This window comes from Pseudophryne corroboree, chromosome 8 (genome assembly GCF_028390025.1).
Source record: "Pseudophryne corroboree isolate aPseCor3 chromosome 8, aPseCor3.hap2, whole genome shotgun sequence".
NCBI classification, from domain to species: Eukaryota; Metazoa; Chordata; class Amphibia; order Anura; family Myobatrachidae; genus Pseudophryne; species Pseudophryne corroboree.
In genome coordinates, this window is record NC_086451.1 from 441,365,849 (window position 1) to 441,388,347 (window position 22,499).

General features: G+C 49.7%; 1 protein-coding gene across 2 annotated transcripts in view; it reads left to right on the forward strand.

Moving 5' to 3' along the window:
- Positions 1–22,499, forward strand: part of PRRC2A (proline rich coiled-coil 2A) — a 173,604-nt gene that overhangs the window by 33,596 nt on the left and 117,509 nt on the right. For both annotated transcript variants that reach the window (XM_063938097.1, XM_063938098.1), the window contains exons 8-9: positions 5,720–5,799; positions 5,888–6,027. In XM_063938097.1, the coding sequence (XP_063794167.1) occupies positions 5,720–5,799; positions 5,888–6,027 (220 nt within the window). The remainder of the gene's footprint in view (positions 1–5,719; positions 5,800–5,887; positions 6,028–22,499) is intronic.

Below are 22,499 nucleotides of genomic sequence, written 5' to 3' on the forward strand. Positions count from 1 at the left end.
CATGTGCCCACAGTGCCAGATACACATGCCCCCACAGTGCCATGTGCCCACAGTGCCAGATATGCCCCCACAGTGCCAGATAGATATGCCCCCACAGTGCCATGTGCCCACAGTGCCAGATATGCCCCCACAGTGCCAGATAGATATGCCCCCACAGTGCCATGTGCCCACAGTGCCAGATATGCCCCCACAGTGCCAGATTACAGATATGCCCCCACAGTGCCAGATATGCCCCCACAGTGCCATGTGCCCACAGTGCCAGATATGCCCCCACAGCGCCAGATTACAGATCTGCCCCCACAGTGCCAGATATGCCCCCACAGTGCCAGATATGCCCCCGCAGAACCAGATATGCCCCCAGTGCCACATATGACCCCACAGCCCACATTGCCAGATATGACCCCACTGAGCCATGTGCCCACAATGCCAGATATGCCCCCATAGAAGAGCTCACAGTTGCTGTGTGGAGAGCGCAGCGCGCGCTTCTCCTGTCTGCCGCCCTGCTTCTCAGTCTAATCTCCGGCGGTGACGGCAGCGTGTATGGCTCAAATCAGGCGCCGGTCCGCGAGCTCTCATTGGCTAACGAACCGGCACCTGATTTGAGCTATACACTCGGCCGTCACTGCCGGAGACCAGACTGAGGAGGCAGAGCGGCAGGCAGGAGAGGCGCGGCTTCGGGTGGCTGGGCGGCGGATCGCGATTGACTGGTCGCATGTCCGCGATTGACCAGTCGATCCCAATCGACTGTTTGGCCACCCCTGCTCTACGGACTACGAGAAATAGATTTACCGGTAAGTAAAATCTTATTATTACAGTAGGGGGCTACCTAATGTCCTCTTTTAATATACTAGTCCCCATCTGTCCCCCCTTTTTCATTATACAGGGGTTTTTTAGATCTACAGAAGGAGTAAGGAGCTACAGTTTTTAGTTTAGTCAGTACTGAGTGCTACCTTCTTAGGACACTTGTGATACTTTAACACAGCAGTATGGCCAATAAGCCAGACAAATCTGCTAAGGGGAAGGCAGGCTCTGCTGTTTAGTTTGCCTGTTCTCAGTACGGATCCAAACTTTCTAAGGGTAGCACGGATCCAGGTTCTCTCTGCACTGCATGCTCTGGGACGCCTGTTTTTGAGCAGTCTAGTGGGTCTACAGATCAGTCCATTCCTCTGTGGGCCAGGAACATGGGCGATGCTATTGTGAATTTGCGTCAGTCCCAGTCAGGTACTGATTCAAGTCAATCTGCTGAGGAACCACCTTGGGCAAGACATATGGGCAAATGTCTTTCGGATATAGCGCAGTCTATTAACAAAATTGTGACTACTTCGGGCTCAGCGGCCTCTCTAAGTGACAGCATCCGCTGCCCGCTATCACCTTTCCAGGTGAGGAGTTAGATTCGGTCACTCCTTTGGAAGAGGATGAACTGGATTCTGAGTGGGAGGATACTTCCGCTTGGGATGAAGAAGAATTGTTTACAAGTTCAGGTGTCAGGTTATTGATCGAAGCCATACGTCAAACTCTTAATCTTCAAGATACGGTAGAGGCGGAGACTTTGACGACCTATTTCAAACGACAGAAGAGACAAGTAGCTGTCTTTCTTTCATATACACATTTTGCTGATACCTTGAAGGAACCTTGGCTTAAGCCGGATTCATGCTTTCAGGCTCATAAAAAAATTAAGGTTTCTATATCCCTTTGCAGAGGAGGACACAAAATTCTGGGAAACTGCTCCAAAGGTGGATGCTCCTATTTCTCACCAGCCGAAGGCTAGAGTAATTCCTACGGTACAATCCGTGACATTAAAAGATCCAACGGATAGGAAAATTGAGGCGATTCTTAAATCCAGGTTGTCCTTATCAGGTCTTTCTCTGCGTCCAGTCCTCTCTGGTGCCTGGGTCCTTAAAGCCGTAGATGACTGGTTAGCGCGAGTGTTTATCGGGCATGCAGTCTGATGACCCATTGGAGACTATTCAATTAGCTGAGCAGATTTCTGAGGCTCTCACCTATGTTGGTGATGGTGAGGCCTTGTTGGACTCGGCCTCGCTACAATCACGTGTTTCTGCTCTAGCGGTTACAGCGAGGCGTTCACTCTGGCTTCGTGTTTGGAATGCTGGCTCTGATTCCAAACAGACATTGACAGCCATTCCGTTTGAAGGAGAATAGCTCTTTGGTCTTGAACTTAAGAAGATTGTGTCTAATACCACAGGTGGCAAGATCCTGTTTCTTCTAGTTGCTCCTCAAAAGCTGAAACCAACTAAATTTCGGTCCTTTTGTACTCAGGCAGGGGCAGTTTCCAGTCCTTTTGAGCCTTTTCAAGATTTCCCCTCAGAGGTGCGTACCGTGGTAGAGGATCACAAGCATCTCGCAAACCGGCAGTCAAGCCTGCCGACAAGCCTGCTGCATGACGCACGGAGGTCTCCGGAGGGATCCTTGGTGGTGGGTGCTCGGTTACTACAGTTTAAAGAAGTGTGGCTCATGTCACAACCGGATCAGTGGGTGACGGGGGTCCTAACCAGAGGTTCCATTTTGGATGTCGAGGAACCTGTCCCAGACCGCTTTTTCATCACCCCTCTACCATGCGATCCCTCCAGACAGCAAGCACTGATTCAGGCAACCTCCACACTTTTACAAAATGGAGTAATTCTTTCAGCCACCAAACTACAACGGGGTCAAGGCTTTTACTCAAGTCTTTTTCTCGTAAACAAACCGGGCGGTTAGTTTCGACACATTTTTAAATCTAAATGCCTGAATCCGTATCTCTCTGTCCAGAAATTAAAAATGGAATCGATTCGTTCAATCATCGCTGCCATGGTACCGGAGGAATATTTGGCATCTATAGACATAAATGATGCATACCTCCATGTTCCCATTTGGTCAGGTCATCAACATCTTTTGAGGTTCGCAATCGGCCCTTGCCATTTCCATTTTCAGGCTCTTCCGTTCGGTCTATCCACGGCTCCTCGAGTATTAACAAAAACTTTGGGTCACGTGGTGGCGATCCTCAGATGTCAGGGGGTCAACATTACTCCTAACCTGGACGATTTGTTGCTGAAAGCTCCGTCACAGGAACTTCAACAACACCTGCAACTCACCACGGACACTCTACAATCATTTGGATGGATTGAATTTCCGGAAATCTTCCTTGATCCCCTCTCAGGAGATGGTTTTTCTCGGTCTCTTATTCGGCACGAGAAGGTTTTTCTACCTCAAGACAAACTTCAGGATCTGCAATCCAGAGTCCGCTGCCTTTTACACTTGCCGAGGGTCTCAGTTCTCCGATGTATGCAGGTGTTGGACAAGATGGTGGCGACCGTCGAAGCGGTACCGTATGCCAGATTCCATGCTCTGCCCCTTCAGACTCAAATTTTGGGCTCTTGGAATCAAACGGGTCCACATCTGGACTTGCAGTTGTGACGGCTGTCGGCTCAGACTTGGCAGTCTCTCCATTGGTGGCTTCACAGTCCCAATTTAACCAAAGGGGCACCGTTCACTGTTTGGTCTTGGATGATGATCACCACGGACGCCAGCCTAATCAGTTGGGGGGGCAGTGTTTCAATTTCAACACTTCCAGGGACTCTGGAACGGTCAAGAATCGAAGTTACCAATCAACATTTTGGGGTTGAGAGCAATTAGTTATGCTCTGATTCAGGTACAAACCGGTGTTCAAGGTCATCCGGTACGCATTTAATCAGACAACGCCACGGCGGTGGCTTACATAAACAAGGCGGGACTCACAGCTTGGGAGCCATGAAGGAGGTCGTCCATATTCTCCAGTGGGCGGAACGGTGGATTCCGACCATCTCCGCAGTTAACATTCCAGGCGTGGACAACTGGGAAGCAGATTTCTTAAGCCATCACACGATACATCCCGGAGAATGGGAACTTCATCAAGAAGTCTTTCTGACCATCGTGTGTCTGTGGGGAACACCTGACATCGACCTCATGGCATCTCGTCTCAACCGAAAGCTACCTCTGTAAGACCCTCAAGCAACGCTGATTGATGCATTGACAGCTCCGTGGCATTTTCGACTGTGATACGTGTTCCCGCCATTCCTCCTGATACCGTGCCTACTTCAACGCATTCGGAGAGAAGGTCTCTCGGTCATTCTTGTAGCGCCAGACTGGCCTTGTCGTCTGTGGTACTCATTTCTCCGCAGCATGGTAACCAGGGAACCGTTCCGTTAACCTCTGCGACCCGATCTACTTCTGCAAGGTCCTTGTCACCACCACGATTTAAATCGTCTGGCTTTGACGGCATGGTTCTTGAATCCAGCATTTTAAGGGCAAAGGGGTTATCTCGACCAGTGGTAAAAAAAAAACCTATGCTTCAGGCTAGGAAACCAGTCACATCTCTTATTTATCATAGAGTATGGCGTATCTACATTGCTTAGTGTGAACGGCACGGGTTTTGGCCACACCTCTTTCGTTTACCTCGTCTGTTGTCCTTCCTTCAGGATGGTCTGACTAAAGGACTTCGTTTGTCTTCCCTTAAGGGTCAAGTTTCGGCATTGTCGGTACTTTTTCAAAAAAGATTGTCTTATTCTGGAGGTCCAGACATTCCTTCAAGGTGTACTTGGGAGTCAACCTCCGTTTGTTCCTCCGGTTCCACCCTGGGATTCAAATTAGGTTCTTCGGGCTCTCCAGAAGCCTCAGTTTGAGCCACTAGAAACTGTTGAATTACGTTTTCTTACTCTGAAGGTGGTTTTTCTTTTGGCCATTGCTTTGGCCAGGCATGTTTCTGAGTTAGTGGCACTTTCTTGCAGACCACCTTTGTTGGTTTTTCACGACGATTGAGTGGTCTTGCGTACGAAGCCTTCCTTCTTAACCAAAGTTGTGTCGGCTTTCCATATGAATCAGGATAAAGTACTTCCAGCGTTTGTTCCAGAGTCTTCTGGAAGGGATTGTCAGTTGGCGTTGTTATTGGACGTTGTTCGAGCCTTACGCATTTATTTGTCCCGTACGGTGTCTGTTCGTCGTACGGATACCTTTTTGGTTTTGATTGATGCACCCAAACGTGGCTGACCGGCTTCTAAAAACACGGTGGCGCGTTGGGTTACTTATGCTATTCGGCAGGCCTATGTTTCTTCGGCATTACCTGTTCCTGATTCATTGAGGGCTCATTTGACTAGGGCTGTTGGAGCCTCCTGGGCTGTTCGTGGTGGTGTTTTCAGTTGAGCAGTTGTGTAGAGCGGCAACTTGGTCTTCCATGCATACTTTCACCAAGTTTTACCGTTTTCATACTTTTGGTTTGGAGAATGCCTCTGTTGGGCGTTAAATTTTACAGACTGCTCTGCCGTCTGTTTCTCCCTCCTCTATTTAGCTTACTTTGGGAAATCCCATCAGTACAGACGCAGCATCCCCCAGATGGATAAAAGAGAAAAAGGGATTTTTGTTTACTTACCGTAAAATCTTTCTCTGATTCCATCTGTGGGACGCTGCGATCCCTCCCGTATTTTTGTCTGGTTTATTGGTTGTATTCTGTCTGCCTCTTCCGGCTTTGCTAAACGTTAACTGAGGTAATCTACAAGTCAGGCTGGAGATGGGAGGGGTTAGAGGGGGAGGAGGAGTTTTTTTTTTGTATTTGTTTTTTTTAATAGGTTCTGTGCCAAAGCTCCCTTCCCACACACTCTAACCCATCAGTACAGATGCAGCGTCCCCCAGATGGAATCAGAGAGAGAGATTTTATGGTAAGTAAACAAAAGTCCCTTTTTTTCCCACCCAGATGTATCCCCCGTATTTGCCGTTCCCACCTCCATATGGGCCACAGGGGACCTTCCGCTTTCATGGACCGGATGCGCCCAGGTGTGTGATTGTCTTTTGCTGCTTATAGGAACCGGGATTCATTTCAGCTGCTTCTATCTTGGAGTGCTAACATTCTGTCTTAATATAGATTCCCACGGCTGGTTCCACCACGTAATTCTCAGACTGCCCCCAGGATGCCTGATCCTGTTAGTCGCCCATCTATCTTAAAGCAAGATGATCTTAAAGAATTTGATGAGCTAGAGCAAGAGGCAGATGATGGTTGGGCCGGTAAGTACCTCAGCACTGTTTGTTTCTCTGACGTCCTAGTGGATGCTGGGAACTCCGTAAGGACCATGGGGAATAGCGGGCTCCGAAGGAGGCTGGGCACTCCAGAAAGATCTTAGACTACCTGGTGTGCACTGGCTCCTCCCACTATGACCCTCCTCCAAGCCTCAGTTAGAATTCGTGCCCGGCCGAGGTTGGATGCACACTAGGGGCTCTCCTGAGCTCTTAGAAAGAATAGACTTAGGTTTTTTATTTTCAGTGAGACCTGCTGGCAACAGGCTCACTGCAGCGAGGGACTAAGGGGAGAAGAAGCGAACTCGCCTGCTTGCAGCCGGATTGGGCTTCTTAGGCTACTGGACACCATTAGCTCCAGAGGGATCGACCGCAGGCCCAGTCCTTGGTGTTCGGTCCCGGAGCCGCGCCGCCGTCCCCCTTACAGAGCCAAAAGCAAGAAGATGGTCCGGAAAATCGGCGGCATGAAGACTCTGTCTTCACCAAGGTAGCGCACAGCACTGCAGCTGTGCGCCATTGCTCCTCTCACACACTTCACACTCCGGTCACTGAGGGTGCAGGGCGCTGGGGGGGGGCGCCCTGAGGCAGCAATAAAAACACCTTGGCTGGCTAAAATACCTCAATATATAGCCCCAGGGGCTATATATGAGGAAAATACCCCTGCCAGAATTCCATAAAAACCGGGAGAATAGGCCGCGAAAAAGGGGCGGAGCCTATCTCCTCAGCACACTGGCGCCATTTTTCCCTCACAGCTCGGCTGGAAGGAAGCTCCCTGGCTCTTCCCTGCAATCTACAGTACAGTAAGAGGGAAAAGAGAGGGGGGGCATTAAATTTGGCAGTATATTTCTCTATCGTCCTAGTGGATGCTGGGGTTCCTGAAAGGACCATGGGGAATAGCGGCTCCGCAGGAGACAGGGCACAAAAAGTAAAGCTTTCCGATCAGGTGGTGTGCACTGGCTCCTCCCCCTATGACCCTCCTCCAAGCCTCAGTTAGATTTTTGTGCCCGGCCGGGAAGGGTGCAATCTAGGTGGCTCTCCTAAAGAGCTGCTTAGAAAAGTTTAGCTTAGGTTTTTTATTTTACAGTGAGTCCTGCTGGCAACAGGATCACTGCAACGAGGGACTTAGGGAGAAGAAGTGAACTCACCTGCGTGCAGGATGGATTGGCTTCTTGGCTACTGGACATCAGCTCCAGAGGGACGATCACAGGTACAGCCTGGATGGTCACCGGAGCCTCGCCGCCGGCCCCCTTGCAGATGCTGAAACAAGAAGAGGTCCAGAATCGGCGGCAGAAGACTCCTCAGTCTTCTAAAGGTAGCGCACAGCACTGCAGCTGTGCGCCATTTTCCTCTCAGCACACTTCACACGGCAGTCACTGAGGGTGCAGGGCGCTGGGAGGGGAGCGCCCTGGGAGGCAAATGAAAACCTATTTGGCTAAAAAATACCTCACATATAGCCTCCGGGGGCTATATGGAGATATTTAACCCCTGCCAGAATCCACTAAAGAGCGGGAGACGAGCCCGCCGAAAAAGGGGCGGGGCCTATCTCCTCAGCACACAGCGCCATTTTCCTTACACAGCTCCGCTGGTCAGGACGGCTCCCAGGTCTCTCCCCTGCACTGCACTACAGAAACAGGGTGAAACAAGAGAGGGGGGGCAAAATAGTGGCAAAAATTATATTATAAAAGCAGCTATACAGGGAGCACTTATTATAAGGCTATCCCTGTCATATATAGCGCTTTGGTGTGTGCTGGCAAACTCTCCCTCTGTCTCCCCAAAGGGCTAGTGGGGTCCTGTCTTCGTTAAGAGCATTCCCTGTGTGTCTGCTGTGTGTCGGTACGTGTGTGTCGACATGTATGAGGACGATATTGGTGTGGAGGCGGAGCAATTGCCAAATATGGGGATGTCACCTCCTAGGGGGTCGACACCAGAATGGATGCCTTTATTTTTGGAATTACGGGATAGTGTCAACACGCTAAAGCAGTCGTTTGACGACATGAGACGGCCGGACAATCAATTAGTGCCTGTCCAGGCGCCTCAAACACCGTCAGGGGCTGTAAAACGCCCTTTGCCTCAGTCGGTCGACACAGACCCAGACACAGGCACTGATTCCAGTGGCGACGGTGACGAATCAACCGTATTTTCCAGTAGGGCCACACGTTATATGATTTTGGCAATGAAGGAGGCGTTACATTTAGCTGATACTACAGGTACCACTAAACAGGGTATTATGTGGGGTGTGAAAAAACTACCTATAGTTTTTCCTGAATCAGAAGAACTAAATGAGGTGTGTGATGAAGCGTGGGTTGCCCCCGATAAAAAGATGCTAATTTCAAAGAAGTTATTGGCTTTATACCCTTTCCCGCCAGAGGTTAGGGCGCGCTGGGAAACACCTCCTAGGGTGGACAAGGCGCTCACACGCTTATCTAAACAAGTGGCGTTACCCTCTCCTGAGACGGCCGCACTTAAAGATCCAGCAGATAGGAGGATGGAAAATATCCAAAAAAGTATATACACACATACAGGTGTTATACTACGACCAGCTATAGCGACAGCCTGGATGTGCAGTGCTGGAGTAGCTTGGTCAGAGTCCCTGATTGAAAATATTGATACCCTGGATAGGGACAATGTTTTACTGTCTTTAGAGCAAATAAAGGATGCATTTCTTTATATGTGTGATGCACAGAGGGATATCTGCACACTGGCATCACGGGTAAGTGCTATGTCCATTTCGGCCAGAAGAAGTTTATGGACGCGACAGTGGTCAGGCGATGCGGACTCAAAACGGCATATGGAAGTTTTGCCGTATAAAGGGGAGGAGTTATTTGGAGTCGGTCTATCAGATTTGGTGGCCACGGCTACAGCCGGGAAATCCACCTTTTTACCTCAAGTTACTCCCCAACAGAAAAAGACACCGACTTTTCAACCGCAGCCCTTTCGTTCCTTTAAAAACAAGAGAGCAAAGGGATATTCATATCTGCCACGAGGCAGAGGAAGGGGGAAGAGACAGCAACAGGCAGCTCCTTCCCAGGAACAGAAGCCCTCCCCCGCTTCTACAAAAGCCTCAGCATGACGCTGGGGCTTCTCAAGCGGACTCGGGGGCGGTGGGCGGTCGTCTCAAGAATTTCAGCGCGCAGTGGGCTCACTCGCAGGTAGATCCCTGGATCCTGCAGATAATATCTCAGGGATACAGGTTGGAACTAGAGACAGATCCACCTCGCCGTTTCCTGAAGTCTGCTTTACCAACGTCCCCCTCCGAAAGGGAGACGGTCTTGGAAGCCATTCACAAGCTGTACTCTCAGCAGGTGATAGTCAAGGTACCTCTTCTACAACAAGGAAAGGGGTATTATTCCACTATATTTGTGGTACCGAAGCCGGATGGCTCGGTAAGACCTATTCTAAATCTGAAGTCCTTGAACCTGTACATAAAGAAGTTCAAGTTCAAGATGGAGTCACTCAGAGCAGTGATAGCGAACCTGGAAGAAGGGGACTTTATGGTATCCTTGGACATCAAGGATGCGTACCTCCACGTTCCAATTTACCCCTCACACCAGGGGTACCTCAGGTTCGTCGTACAAAACTGTCACTATCAGTTTCAGACGCTGCCGTTCGGATTGTCCACGGCACCTCGGGTCTTTACAAAGGTAATGGCCGAGATGATGATTCTTCTTCGAAGAAAAGGCGTATTAATTATCCCATACTTGGACGATCTCCTGATAAGGGCAAGGTCCAGAGAACAGCTAGAGATGGGATCAGCACTGTCTCAAGAAGTGCTAAAACAGCACGGGTGGATTCTGAATATTCCAAAATCCCAGTTAATGCCAACAACTCGTCTGCTGTTCCTAGGGATGATTCTGGACACGGTTCAGAAAAAGGTTTTTCTCCCGGAGGAAAAAGCCAAGGAGTTATCCGAGCTTGTCAGGAACCTCCTAAAACCAGGAAAGGTGTCTGTACATCAATGCACAAGAGTCCTGGGAAAAATGGTGGCTTCTTACGAAGCAATTCCATTCGGCAGATTCCACGCAAGAATTTTCCAGAGGGATCTGTTGGACAAATGGTCAGGGTCGCATCTTCAGATGCACCAGCGGATAACCCTGTCTCCAAGGACAAGGGTATCTCTTCTGTGGTGGTTGCAGAGTGCTCATCTATTGGAGGGCCGCAGATTCGGCATACAGGATTGGATCCTGGTGACCACGGACGCCAGCCTGAGAGGCTGGGGAGCAGTCACACAAGGAAGAAACTTCCAGGGAGTGTGGACGAGCCTGGAAACGTCTCTTCACATAAACATTCTGGAACTAAGAGCAATCTACAATGCTCTAAGCCAGGCAGAACCTCTGCTTCAGGGAAAACCGGTGTTGATCCAGTCGGACAACATCACGGCAGTCGCCCATGTGAACAGACAGGGCGGCACAAGAAGCAGGAGTGCAATGGCAGAAGCTGCAAGGATTCTTCGCTGGGCAGAGAATCATGTGATAGCACTGTCAGCAGTGTTCATCCCGGGAGTGGACAACTGGGAAGCAGACTTCCTCAGCAGACACGACCTTCACCCGGGAGAGTGGGGACTTCATCAAGAAGTCTTCCACATGCTGGTAACCCGTTGGGAAAGACCAATGGTGGACATGATGGCGTCTCGCCTCAACAAAAAACTGGACAGGTATTGCGCCAGGTCAAGAGATCCGCAGGCAATAGCTGTGGACGCGCTGGTAACGCCTTGGGTGTACCAGTCGGTGTATGTGTTTCCTCCTCTGCCTCTCATACCAAAAGTATTGAGAATTATACGGCAAAGAGGCGTAAGAACGATACTAGTGGTTCCGGATTGGCCAAGAAGGACTTGGTACCCGGAACTTCAAGAGATGATCACGGAAGATCCGTGGCCTCTACCTCTAAGGAGGGACTTGCTTCAGCAGGGTCCCTGTCTGTTTCAAGACTTACCGCGGCTGCGTTTGACAGCATGGCGGTTGAACGCCGGATCCTAAAGGAAAAAGGCATGCCGGAAGAAGTCATTCCTACTTTGATTAAAGCAAGGAAGGAAGTAACCGTGCAACATTATCACCGCATTTGGCGAAAATATGTTGCGTGGTGCGAGGATCGGAGTGCTCCGACGGAGGAATTTCAACTGGGTCGATTCCTACATTTCCTGCAATCAGGATTGTCTATGGGTCTCAAATTGGGATCTATTAAGGTTCAAATTTCGGCCCTGACGATTTTCTTCCAAAAAGAATTGGCTTCAGTCCCTGAAGTCCAGACTTTTGTTAAGGGAGTGCTGCATATACAGCCTCCTGTGGTGCCTCCAGTGGCACCGTGGGATCTCAATGTGGGTTTGGACTTTCTAAAATCTCATTGGTTTGAACCACTAAAAAATGTGGATTTGAAATATCTCACATGGAAAGTGACCATGCTACTAGCCCTGGCTTCGGCCAGGAGAGTGTCAGAACTGGCAGCTTTATCTTACAAAAGCCCATATCTGATTTTCCATTCGGACAGGGCGGAACTGCGGACTCGTCCGCATTTTCTCCCTAAGGTGGTGTCAGCATTTCATCTGAACCAGCCTATTGTAGTGCCTGCGGCTACAAGTGACTTGGAGGACTCCAAGTTACTGGACGTTGTCAGAGCATTGAAAATATATATTGCAAGGACAGCTGGAGTCAGAAAATCTGACTCGTTGTTTATATTGTATGCACCCAACAAGATGGGTGCTCCTGCGTCTAAGCAGACGATTGCTCGTTGGATCTGTAGCACAATCCAACTTGCACATTCTGTGGCAGGCCTGCCACAGCCTAAATCTGTAAAGGCCCACTCCACAAGGAAGGTGGGCTCATCTTGGGCGGCTGCCCGAGGGGTCTCGGCATTACAACTTTGCCGAGCAGCTACGTGGTCAGGGGAGAACACGTTTGTAAAATTTTACAAATTTGATACTCTGGCTAAGGAGGACCTGGAGTTCTCTCATTCGGTGCTGCAGAGTCATCCGCACTCTCCCGCCCGTTTGGGAGCTTTGGTATAATCCCCATGGTCCTTTCAGGAACCCCAGCATCCACTAGGACGATAGAGAAAATAAGAATTTACTTACCGATAATTCTATTTCTCGGAGTCCGTAGTGGATGCTGGGCGCCCATCCCAAGTGCGGATTATCTGCAATAATTGTACATAGTTATTGTTAACTAATTCGGGTTATTGTTGTAGGGAGCCATGTTTCAGAGGCTCCTCTGTTATCATACTGTTAACTGGGTTTAGATCACAAGTTGTACGGTGTGATTGGTGTGGCTGGTATGAGTCTTACCCGGGATTCAAAATTCCTCCCTTATTGTGTACGCTCGTCCGGGCACAGTACCTAACTGAGGCTTGGAGGAGGGTCATAGGGGGAGGAGCCAGTGCACACCACCTGATCGGAAAGCTTTACTTTTTGTGCCCTGTCTCCTGCGGAGCCGCTATTCCCCATGGTCCTTTCAGGAACCCCAGCATCCACTACGGACTCCGAGAAATAGAATTATCGGTAAGTAAATTCTTAGTATATATTATATGAAAAGCAGCTATTAGGGACATAACTCACTTAGTCCCTGTATATATATATAGCGCTCTGGTGTGTGCTGGCATACTCTCACTCTGTCCCCCCAAAGGGCTTTTGTGGGTCCTGTCCTCGTTTAGAGCATTCCCTGTGTGTCTGCGGTGTGTCGGTACGGCTGTGTCGACATGTTGAATGAGGAGGCTTATATGGTGACGGAGCAGAGGCCGATATATGTGATGTAGCCCCCTGTGGGGCCGACACCAGAGTGGATGGATAGGTGAAAGGTATTAACCGACAGTGTCAACTCCTTACATAAAAGGGTGGATGACGTAACAGCTGTGGGACAGCCGGCTTCTCAGCCAGCGCCTGCCCAGGCGTCTCAAAGGCCATCAGGGGCTCAAAAACGCCCGCTCTCTCAGATGGCAGACACAGATGTCGACACGGAGTCTGACTCCAGGGTCGCCAAGGTTGAGACATATACACAATCCACTAGGAACATCCGTGACTTGATCCCGGCAATAAAAATAAGAATTTACTTACCGATAATTCTAAGTCTCATAGTCCGTAGTGGATGCTGGGGACTCCATAAGGACCATGGGGAATAGCGGCTCCGCAGGAGACTGGGCACATCTAAAGAAAGCTTTAGGACTATCTGGTGTGCACTGGCTCCTCCCCCTATGACCCTCCTCCAAGCCTCAGTTAGGATACTGTGCCCGGACGAGCGTACACAATAAGGAAGGATTTTGAATCCCGGGTAAGACTCATACCAGCCACACCAATCACACCGTATAACCTGTGATCTGAACCCAGTTAACAGCATGATAACAGAGGAGCCTCTGAAAGATGGCTCACAACAATAAGAACCCGATTTTTGTAACAATAACTATGTACAAGTATTGCAGACAATCCGCACTTGGGATGGGCGCCCAGCATCCACTACGGACTATGAGAAATAGAATTATCGGTAAGTAAATTCTTATTTTCTCTAACGTCCTAAGTGGATGCTGGGGACTCCGTAAGGACCATGGGGATTATACCAAAGCTCCCAAACGGGCGGGAGAGTGCGGATGACTCTGCAGCACCAAATGAGAGAACTCCAGGTCCTCCTCAGCCAGGATATCAATTTTGTATAATTTTACAAACGCATTTGCTCCTGACCAAGTAGCTGCTCGGCAAAGTTGTAAAGCCGAGATCCCTCGGGCAGTCGCCCAAGATGAGCCCACCTTCCTTGTGGAGTGGGCATTTACAGATTTTTGGCTGTGGCAGGCCTGCCACAGAATGTGCAAGCTGAATTGTACTACAAATCCAACGAGCAATAGTCTGCTTAGAAGCAGGAGCACCCAGCTTGTTGGGTGCATACAGGATAAACAGCGAGTCAGATTTCCTGACTCCAGCCCTCCTGGAAACATATATTTTCAGGGCCCTGACAACGTCTAGCAACTTGGAGTCCTCCAAGTCCCTAGTAGCCGCAGGCACCACAAATAGGTTGGTTCAGGTGAAACGCTGAAACCACCTTAGGGAGAAACTGAGGACGAGTCCTCAATTCCGCCCTGTCCGAATGGAACATCAGATAAGGGCTTTTTTAGGATAAAGCCGCCAATTCTGACACGCGCCTGGCCCAGGCCAGGGCCAACAGCATGACCACTTTCCATGTGAGATATTTTAACTCCACAGATTTAAGTGGTTCAAACCAATGTGACTTTTGGAACCCAAAACTACATTGAGATCCCAAAGTGCCACTGGAGGCACAAAAGGAGGCTGTATATGCAGTACCCCTTTTACAAACGTCTGAACTTCAGGGACTGAAGCTAGTTCTTTTTGGAAGAAAATTGACAGGGCCGAAATTTGAACCTTAATGGACCCCAATTTCAGGCCCATAGACACTCCTGTTTGCAGGAAATGTAGGAATCGACCCAGTTGAATTTCCACCGTCGGGCCTTACTGGCCTCGCACCCCGCAACATATTTTCGCCAATTGCGGTGATAATGTTTTTGCGGTTACATCCTTCCTGGCTTTGATCAGGATAGGGATGACTTCATCCGGAATGCCTTTTTTCCTTCAGGATCCGGCGTTCAACCGCCATGCCGTCAAACGCAGCCGCGGTAAGTCTTGGAACAGACAGGGTCCTTGCTGGAGCAGGTCCCTTCTTAGAGGTAGAGGCCACGGATCCTCCGTGAGCATCTCTTGAAGTTCCGGTTACCAAATCCTTCTTGGCCAATCCGGAACCACGAATATAGTGCTTACTCCTCTCCATCTTATCAATCTCAGTACCTTGGGTATGAGAGGCAGAGGAGGGAACACATACCCTGACTGGTACACCCACGGTGTTACCAGAGCGTCTACAGCTATTGCCTGAGGGTCCCTGGACCTGGCGCAATACCTGTCGAGTTTTTCCCAACGGTTTATAATCATGTGGAAGACTTCTGGGTGAAGTCCCCACTCTCCCGGGTGGAGGTCGTGCTGAGGAAGTCTGCTTCCCAGTTGTCCACTCCCGGAATGAATACTGCTGACAGTGCTATCACATGATTTTCCGCCCAGCGAAGAATCCTTGCAGCTTCTGCCATTGCCCTCCTGCTTCTTGTGCCACCCTGTCTGTTTACGTGGGTGACTGCCGTGATGTTGTCCGACTGGATCAACACCGGCTGACCTTGAAGCAGAGGTCTTGCTAAGCTTAGAGCATTGTAAATGTCCCTTAGCTTCAGGATATTTATGTGAAGTGATGTCTCCAGGCTTGACCATAAGTCCTGGATATTCCTTCCCTGTGTGACTGCTCCCCAGCCTCGCAGGCTGGCATCCGTGGTTACCAGGACCCAGTCCTGAATGCCGAATCTGCGGCCCTCTAGAAGATGAGCACTCTGCAACCACCACAGGAGGGACACCCTTGTCCTTGGTGACAGGGTTATCCGCTGATGCATCTGAAGATGCGACCCGGACCATTTGTCCAGCAGGTCCCACTGGAAAGTTCTTGCGTGGAATCTGCCGAATGGGATTGCTTCGTAGGAAGCCACCATTTTACCCAGAACCCTTGTGCATTGATGCACTGAGACTTGGCTCGGTTTTAGGAGGTTCCTGACTAGCTCGGATAACTCCCTGGCTTTCTCCTCCGGGAGAAACACCTTTTTCTGGACTGTGTCCAGGATCATCCCTAGGAACAGAAGACAAGTCGTCGGAACCAGCTGCGATTTTGGAATATTGAGAATCCAACCGTGCTGCAGCAACACTACCTGAGATAGTGCTACACCGACCTCCAACTGTTCCCTGGATCTTACCCTTATCAGGGAATCGTCCAAGTAAGGGATAACTAAAATTCCCTTCCTTTGAAGGAATATCATCATTTCGGCCATTACCTTGGTAAAGACCCGGGGTGCCGTGGACCATCCATACGGCAGCGTCTGAACTGATAGTGACAGTTCTGTACCATAAACCTGAGGTACCCTTGGTGAGAAGGGTAAATTTTGACATGAAGGTAAGCATCCTTGATGTCCCGAGACATCATGTAGTCACCTTCTTCCAGGTTCGCAATCACTGCTCTGAGTGACTCAATCTTGAATTTGAACCTCCGTATGTAAGTGTTCAAAGATTTTAGATTTAGAATCGGTCTCACCGAGCCGTCCGCCTTCGGTACCACAACAGTGTGGAATAATACCCCGTTCCCTGTTGCAGGAGGGGTACCTTGATTATCACCTGCTGGGAATACAGCTTGTGAATGGCTTCCAAAACTGTCTCCCTGTCAGAAGGAGACATCGGTAAAGCCGACTTTAGGAAACGGCGGGGGGAAGACGTCTCGAATTCTAATTTGTACCCCTGAGATATCACCTGAAGGATCCAGGGGTCTACTTGCGAGTGAGCCCACTGCGCGCTGAAATTCATTGAGACGGGCCCCCCACCGTGCCTGATTCTGCTTGTAAAGCCCCAGCGTATACTGAGGGCTTGGCAGAGGCGGGAGAGGGTTTCTGTTCCTGGGAACTGGCTGATTTCTGCAGCCTTTTTCCTCTCCCTCTGTCACGGGGCAGAAATGAGGAACCTTTTGCCCGCTTATCCACGAAAAGACTGCGCCTGATAATACGGCGTCTTCTCATGTTGAGAGGCGACCTGGGGTACAAACGTGGATTTCCCAGCTGTTGCCGTGGCCACCAGGTCTGAAAGACCGACCCCAAATAACTCCTCCCCTTAATAAGGCAATACTTCCAAATGCCGTTTGGAATACGCATCACCTGACCACTGACGTGTCCATAACCCTCTACTGGTAGAAATGGACAACGCACTTAGACTTGATGCCAGTCGGCAAATATTCCGTTGTGCATCACGCATATATAGAAATGCATCTTTCAAATGCTCTATAGGCAAAAATATACTGTCCCTATCTAGGGTATCAATATTTCTCTATCGTCCTAGTGGATGCTGGGGTTCCTGAAAGGACCATGGGGAATAGCGGCTCCGCAGGAGACAGGGCACAAAAGTAAAGCTTTTCCAGATCAGGTGGTGTGCACTGGCTCCTCCCCCTATGACCCTCCTCCAGACTCCAGTTAGATTTTTGTGCCCGGCCGAGAAGGGTGCAATCTAGGTGGCTCTCCTAAAGAGCTGCTTAGAAAAAGTTTAGCTTAGGTTTTTTATTTTACAGTGAGTCCTGCTGGCAACAGGATCACTGCAACGAGGGACTGAGGGGAGAAGAAGTGAACTCACCTGCGTGCAGGATGGATTGGCTTCTTGGCTACTGGACATCAGCTCCAGAGGGACGATCACAGGTACAGCCTGGATGGTCACCGGAGCCGCGCCGCCGGCCCCCTTGCAGATGCTGAAGTCAGAAGAGGTCCAGAATCGGCGGCTGAAGACTCCTGCAGTCTTCTAAAGGTAGCGCACAGCACTGCAGCTGTGCGCCATTTTCCTCTCAGCACACTTCACACGCAGTCACTGAGGGTGCAGGGCGCTGGGGGGGGGCGCCCTGGGAGGCAAATGTAACCTATATAAAGGCTAAAAATACCTCACATATAGCCCCCAGAGGCTATATGGAGATATTTAACCCCTGCCTGGATTCACTAAATAGCGGGAGACGAGCCCGCCGGAAAAGGGGCGGGGCCTATCTCCTCAGCGCACGGCGCCATTTCCTCTCACAGCTCCGCTGGTCAGGACGGCTCCCAGGTCTCTCCCCTGCACTGCACTACAGAAACAGGGTAAAACAGAGAGGGGGGGCAAATTTATGGCGATATTTTGATATATATAAAGCAGCTATAAGGGAGCACTTATTATAAGGCTATCCCTGTTATATATAGCGCTTTTGGTGTGTGCTGGCAAACTCTCCCTCTGTCTCCCCAAAGGGCTAGTGGGTCCTGTCTTCGTTAGGAGCATTCCCTGTGTGTCTGCTGTGTGTCGGTACGTGTGTGTCGACATGTATGAGGACGATATTGGTGTGGAGGCGGAGCAATTGCCAAATATGAGGATGTCACCCCCTAGGGAGTCGACACCAGAATGGATGCCTTTATTTATGGAACTACGGGATAGTGTCAACACGCTAAAGCAGTCGTTTGACGACATGAGACGGCCGGACAATCAATTAGTGCCTGTCCAGGCGACTCAAACACCGTCAGGGGCTGTGAAACGCCCTTTGCCTCAGTCGGTCGACACAGACCCAGACACAGGCACTGACTCCAGTGGTGACGGTGACGAATCAACCGTATTTTCCAGTAGGGCCACACGTTGATTTTGGCAATGAAGGAGGCGTTACATTTAGCTGATACTACAGGTACCACTAAACAGGGTATTATGTGGGGTGTGAAAAAACTACCTATAGTTTTTCCTGAATCAGAAGAATTAAATGACGTGTGTAATGAAGCGTGGGTTGCCCCTGATAAAAAGCTGATAATTTCAAAGAAATTATTGGCATTATACCCTTTCCCGCCAGAGGTTAGGGAGCGCTGGGAAACACCTCCTAGGGTGGACAAGGCGCTAACACGCTTATCTAAACAAGTGGCGTTACCCTCTCCTGAGACGGCCGCACTTAAAGATCCATCAGATAGGAGGATGGAAAATATCCAAAAAAGTATATACACACATGCAGGTGTTATACTACGACCAGCTATAGCGACTGCCTGGATGTGCAGTGCTGGGGTAGTTTGGTCAGAGTCCCTGATTGAAAATATTGATACCCTGGACAGGGACAATATTTTACTGTCGTTAGAACAAATAAAGGATGCATTTCTTTATATGCGTGATGCACAGAGGGATATCTGCACACTGGCATCACGGGTAAGTGCTATGTCCATTTCGGCCAGAAGAGCTTTATGGACGCGACAGTGGACAGGCGATGCGGATTCAAAACGACATATGGAAGTTTTGCCGTATAAAGGGGAGGAGTTATTTGGAGTCGGTCTATCAGATTTGGTGGCCACGGCTACAGCCGGGAAATCCACCTTTCTACCTCAAGTCACTCCCCAACAGAAAAAGGCACCGACTTTTCAACCGCAGCCCTTTCGTTCCTTTAAAAATAAGAGAGCAAAGGGCTATTCATATCTGCCACGAGGCAGAGGTCGAGGGAAGAGACAGCAACAGGCAGCTCCTTCCCAGGAACAGAAGCCTTCCCCGGCTTCTACAAAAGCCTCAGCATGACGCTGGGGCTTCTCAAGCGGACTCGGGGACGGTGGGTGGTCGTCTCAAAAATTACAGCGCGCAGTGGGCTCACTCGCAGGTAGATCCCTGGATCCTGCAGATAATATCTCAGGGGTACAGGTTGGAATTAGAGACAGATCCACCTCGCCGTTTCCTGAAGTCTGCTTTACCAACGTCCCCCTCCGAAAGGGAGACGGTTTTGGAAGCCATTCACAAGCTGTACTCTCAGCAGGTGATAGTCAAGGTACCTCTTCTACAACAAGGGAAGGGGTATTATTCCACTCTTTTTGTGGTACCGAAGCCGGATGGCTCGGTAAGGCCTATTCTAAATCTGAAGTCCTTGAACCTGTACATAAAGATGTTCAAGTTCAAGATGGAGTCACTCAGAGCAGTGATAGCGAACCTGGAAGAGGGGGACTTTATGGTATCCTTGGACATCAAGGATGCGTATCTCCACGTTCCAATTTACCCCTCACACCAGGGGTACCTCAGGTTCGTTGTACAAAACTGTCACTATCAGTTTCAGACGCTGCCGTTCGGATTGTCCACGGCACCTCGGGTCTTTACAAAGGTAATGGCCGAGATGATGATTCTTCTTCGAAGAAAAGGCATATTAATTATCCCATACTTGGACGATCTCCTAATAAGGGCAAGGTCCAGAGAACAGCTAGAGATGGGATTAGCACTGTCTCAAGAAGTGCTAAAACAGCACGGGTGGATTCTGAATATTCCAAAATCCCAGTTAATGCCGTCAACTCGTCTGCTGTTCCTAGGGATGATTCTGGACACGGTTCAGAAAAAGGTTTTTCTCCCGGAGGAAAAAGCCAAGGAGTTATCCGAGCTTGTCAGGAACCTCCTAAAACCAGGAAAAGTGTCTGTACATCAATGCACAAGAGTCCTGGGAAAAATGGTGGCTTCTTACGAAGCAATTCCATTCGGCAGATTCCACGCAAGAATTTTCCAAAGGGATCTGTTGGACAAATGGTCAGGGTCGCATCTTCAGATGCACCTGCGGATAACCCTGTCTCCAAGGACAAGGGTGTCTCTTCTGTGGTGGTTGCAGAGTGCTCATCTATTGGAGGGCCGCAGATTCGGCATACAGGATTGGATCCTGGTGACCACGGACGCCAGCCTGAGAGGCTGGGGAGCAGTCACACAAGGAAGAAACTTCCAGGGAGTATGGACGAGCCTGGAAACGTCTCTTCACATAAACATTCTGGAACTAAGAGCAATATACAATGCTCTAAGCCAGGCAGAACCTCTGCTTCAGGGAAAACCGGTGTTGATCCAGTCGGACAACATCACGGCAGTCGCCCATGTGAACAGACAGGGCGGCACAAGAAGCAGGAGTGCAATGGCAGAAGCTGCAAGGATTCTTCGCTGGGCAGAGAATCATGTGATAGCACTGTCAGCAGTGTTCATCCCGGGAGTGGACAACTGGGAAGCAGACTTCCTCAGCAGACACGATCTTCACCCGGGAGAGTGGGGACTTCATCAAGAAGTCTTCCACTTGCTGGTAACCCGTTGGGAAAGACCAATGGTGGACATGATGGCGTCTCGCCTCAACAAAAAACTGGACAGGTATTGCGCCAGGTCAAGAGATCCGCAGGCAATAGCTGTGGACGCGCTGGTAACGCCTTGGGTGTACCAGTCGGTGTATGTGTTTCCTCCTCTGCCTCTCATACCAAAAGTATTGAGAATTATACGGCAAAGAGGCGTAAGGACGATACTAGTGGTTCCGGATTGGCCAAGAAGGACTTGGTACCCGGAACTTCAAGAGATGATCACGGAAGATCCGTGGCCTCTACCTCTAAGGAGGGACTTGCTTCAGCAGGGTCCCTGTCTGTTTCAAGACTTACCGCGGCTGCGTTTGACGGCATGGCGGTTGAACGCCGGATCCTAAAGGAAAAAGGCATGCCGGAAGAAGTCATTCCTACTTTGATTAAAGCAAGGAAGGAAGTAACCGTGCAACATTATCACCGAATTTGGCGAAAATATGTTGCGTGGTGCGAAGATCGGAGTGCTCCGACGGAGGAATTTCAACTGGGTCGATTCCTACATTTCCTGCAATCAGGATTGTCTATGGGTCTCAAATTGGGATCTATTAAGGTTCAAATTTCGGCCCTGTCGATTTTCTTTCAAAAAGAATTGGCTTCAGTCCCTGAAGTCCAGACCTTTGTTAAGGGAGTGCTACATATACAGCCTCCTGTGGTGCCTCCAGTGGCACCGTGGGATCTCAATGTGGTTTTGGACTTTCTAAAATCTCATTGGTTTGAACCACTAAAGAAGGTGGATTTGAAATATCTCACATGGAAAGTGACCATGCTTCTAGCCCTGGCTTCGGCCAGGAGAGTGTCAGAACTGGCAGCTTTATCTTACAAAAGCCCATATCTGATTTTCCATTCGGACAGGGCAGAACTGCGGACTCGTCCGCATTTTCTCCCTAAGGTGGTGTCAGCATTTCATCTGAACCAGCCTATTGTAGTGCCTGCGGCTACAAGTGACTTGGAGGACTCCAAGTTACTGGACGTTGTCAGAGCATTAAAAATATATATGCAAGGACAGCTGGAGTCAGAAAATCTGACTCGTTGTTTATATTGTAGGCACCCAACAAGATGGGTGCTCCTGCGTCTAAGCAGACGATTGCTCGTTGGATCTGTAGCACAATCCAACTTGCACATTCTGTGGCAGGCCTGCCACAGCCTAAATCTGTAAAGGCCCACTCCACAAGGAAGGTGGGCTCATCTTGGGCGGCTGCCCGAGGGGTCTCGGCATTACAACTTTGCCGAGCAGCTACGTGGTCAGGGGAGAACACGTTTGTAAAATTTTACAAATTTGATACTCTGGCTAAGGAGGACCTGGAGTTCTCTCATTCGGTGCTGCAGAGTCATCCGCACTCTCCCGCCCGTTTGGGAGCTTTGGTATAATCCCCATGGTCCTTTCAGGAACCCCAGCATCCACTAGGACGATAGAGAAAATAAGATTTTACTTACCGATAAATCTATTTCTCGGAGTCCGTAGTGGATGCTGGGCGCCCATCCCAAGTGCGGATTATCTGCAATAATTGTACATAGTTATTGTTAACTAATTCGGGTTATTGTTGAAGGAAGCCATCTTTCAGAGGCTCCGCTGTTATCATACTGTTAACTGGGTTTAGATCACAAGTTGTACGGTGTGATTGGTGTGGCTGGTATGAGTCTTACCCGGGATTCAAAATCCTCCCTTATTGTGTACGCTCGTCCGGGCACAGTACCTAACTGGAGTCTGGAGGAGGGTCATAGGGGGAGGAGCCAGTGCACACCACCTGATCTGGAAAAGCTTTACTTTTTGTGCCCTGTCTCCTGCGGAGCCGCTATTCCCC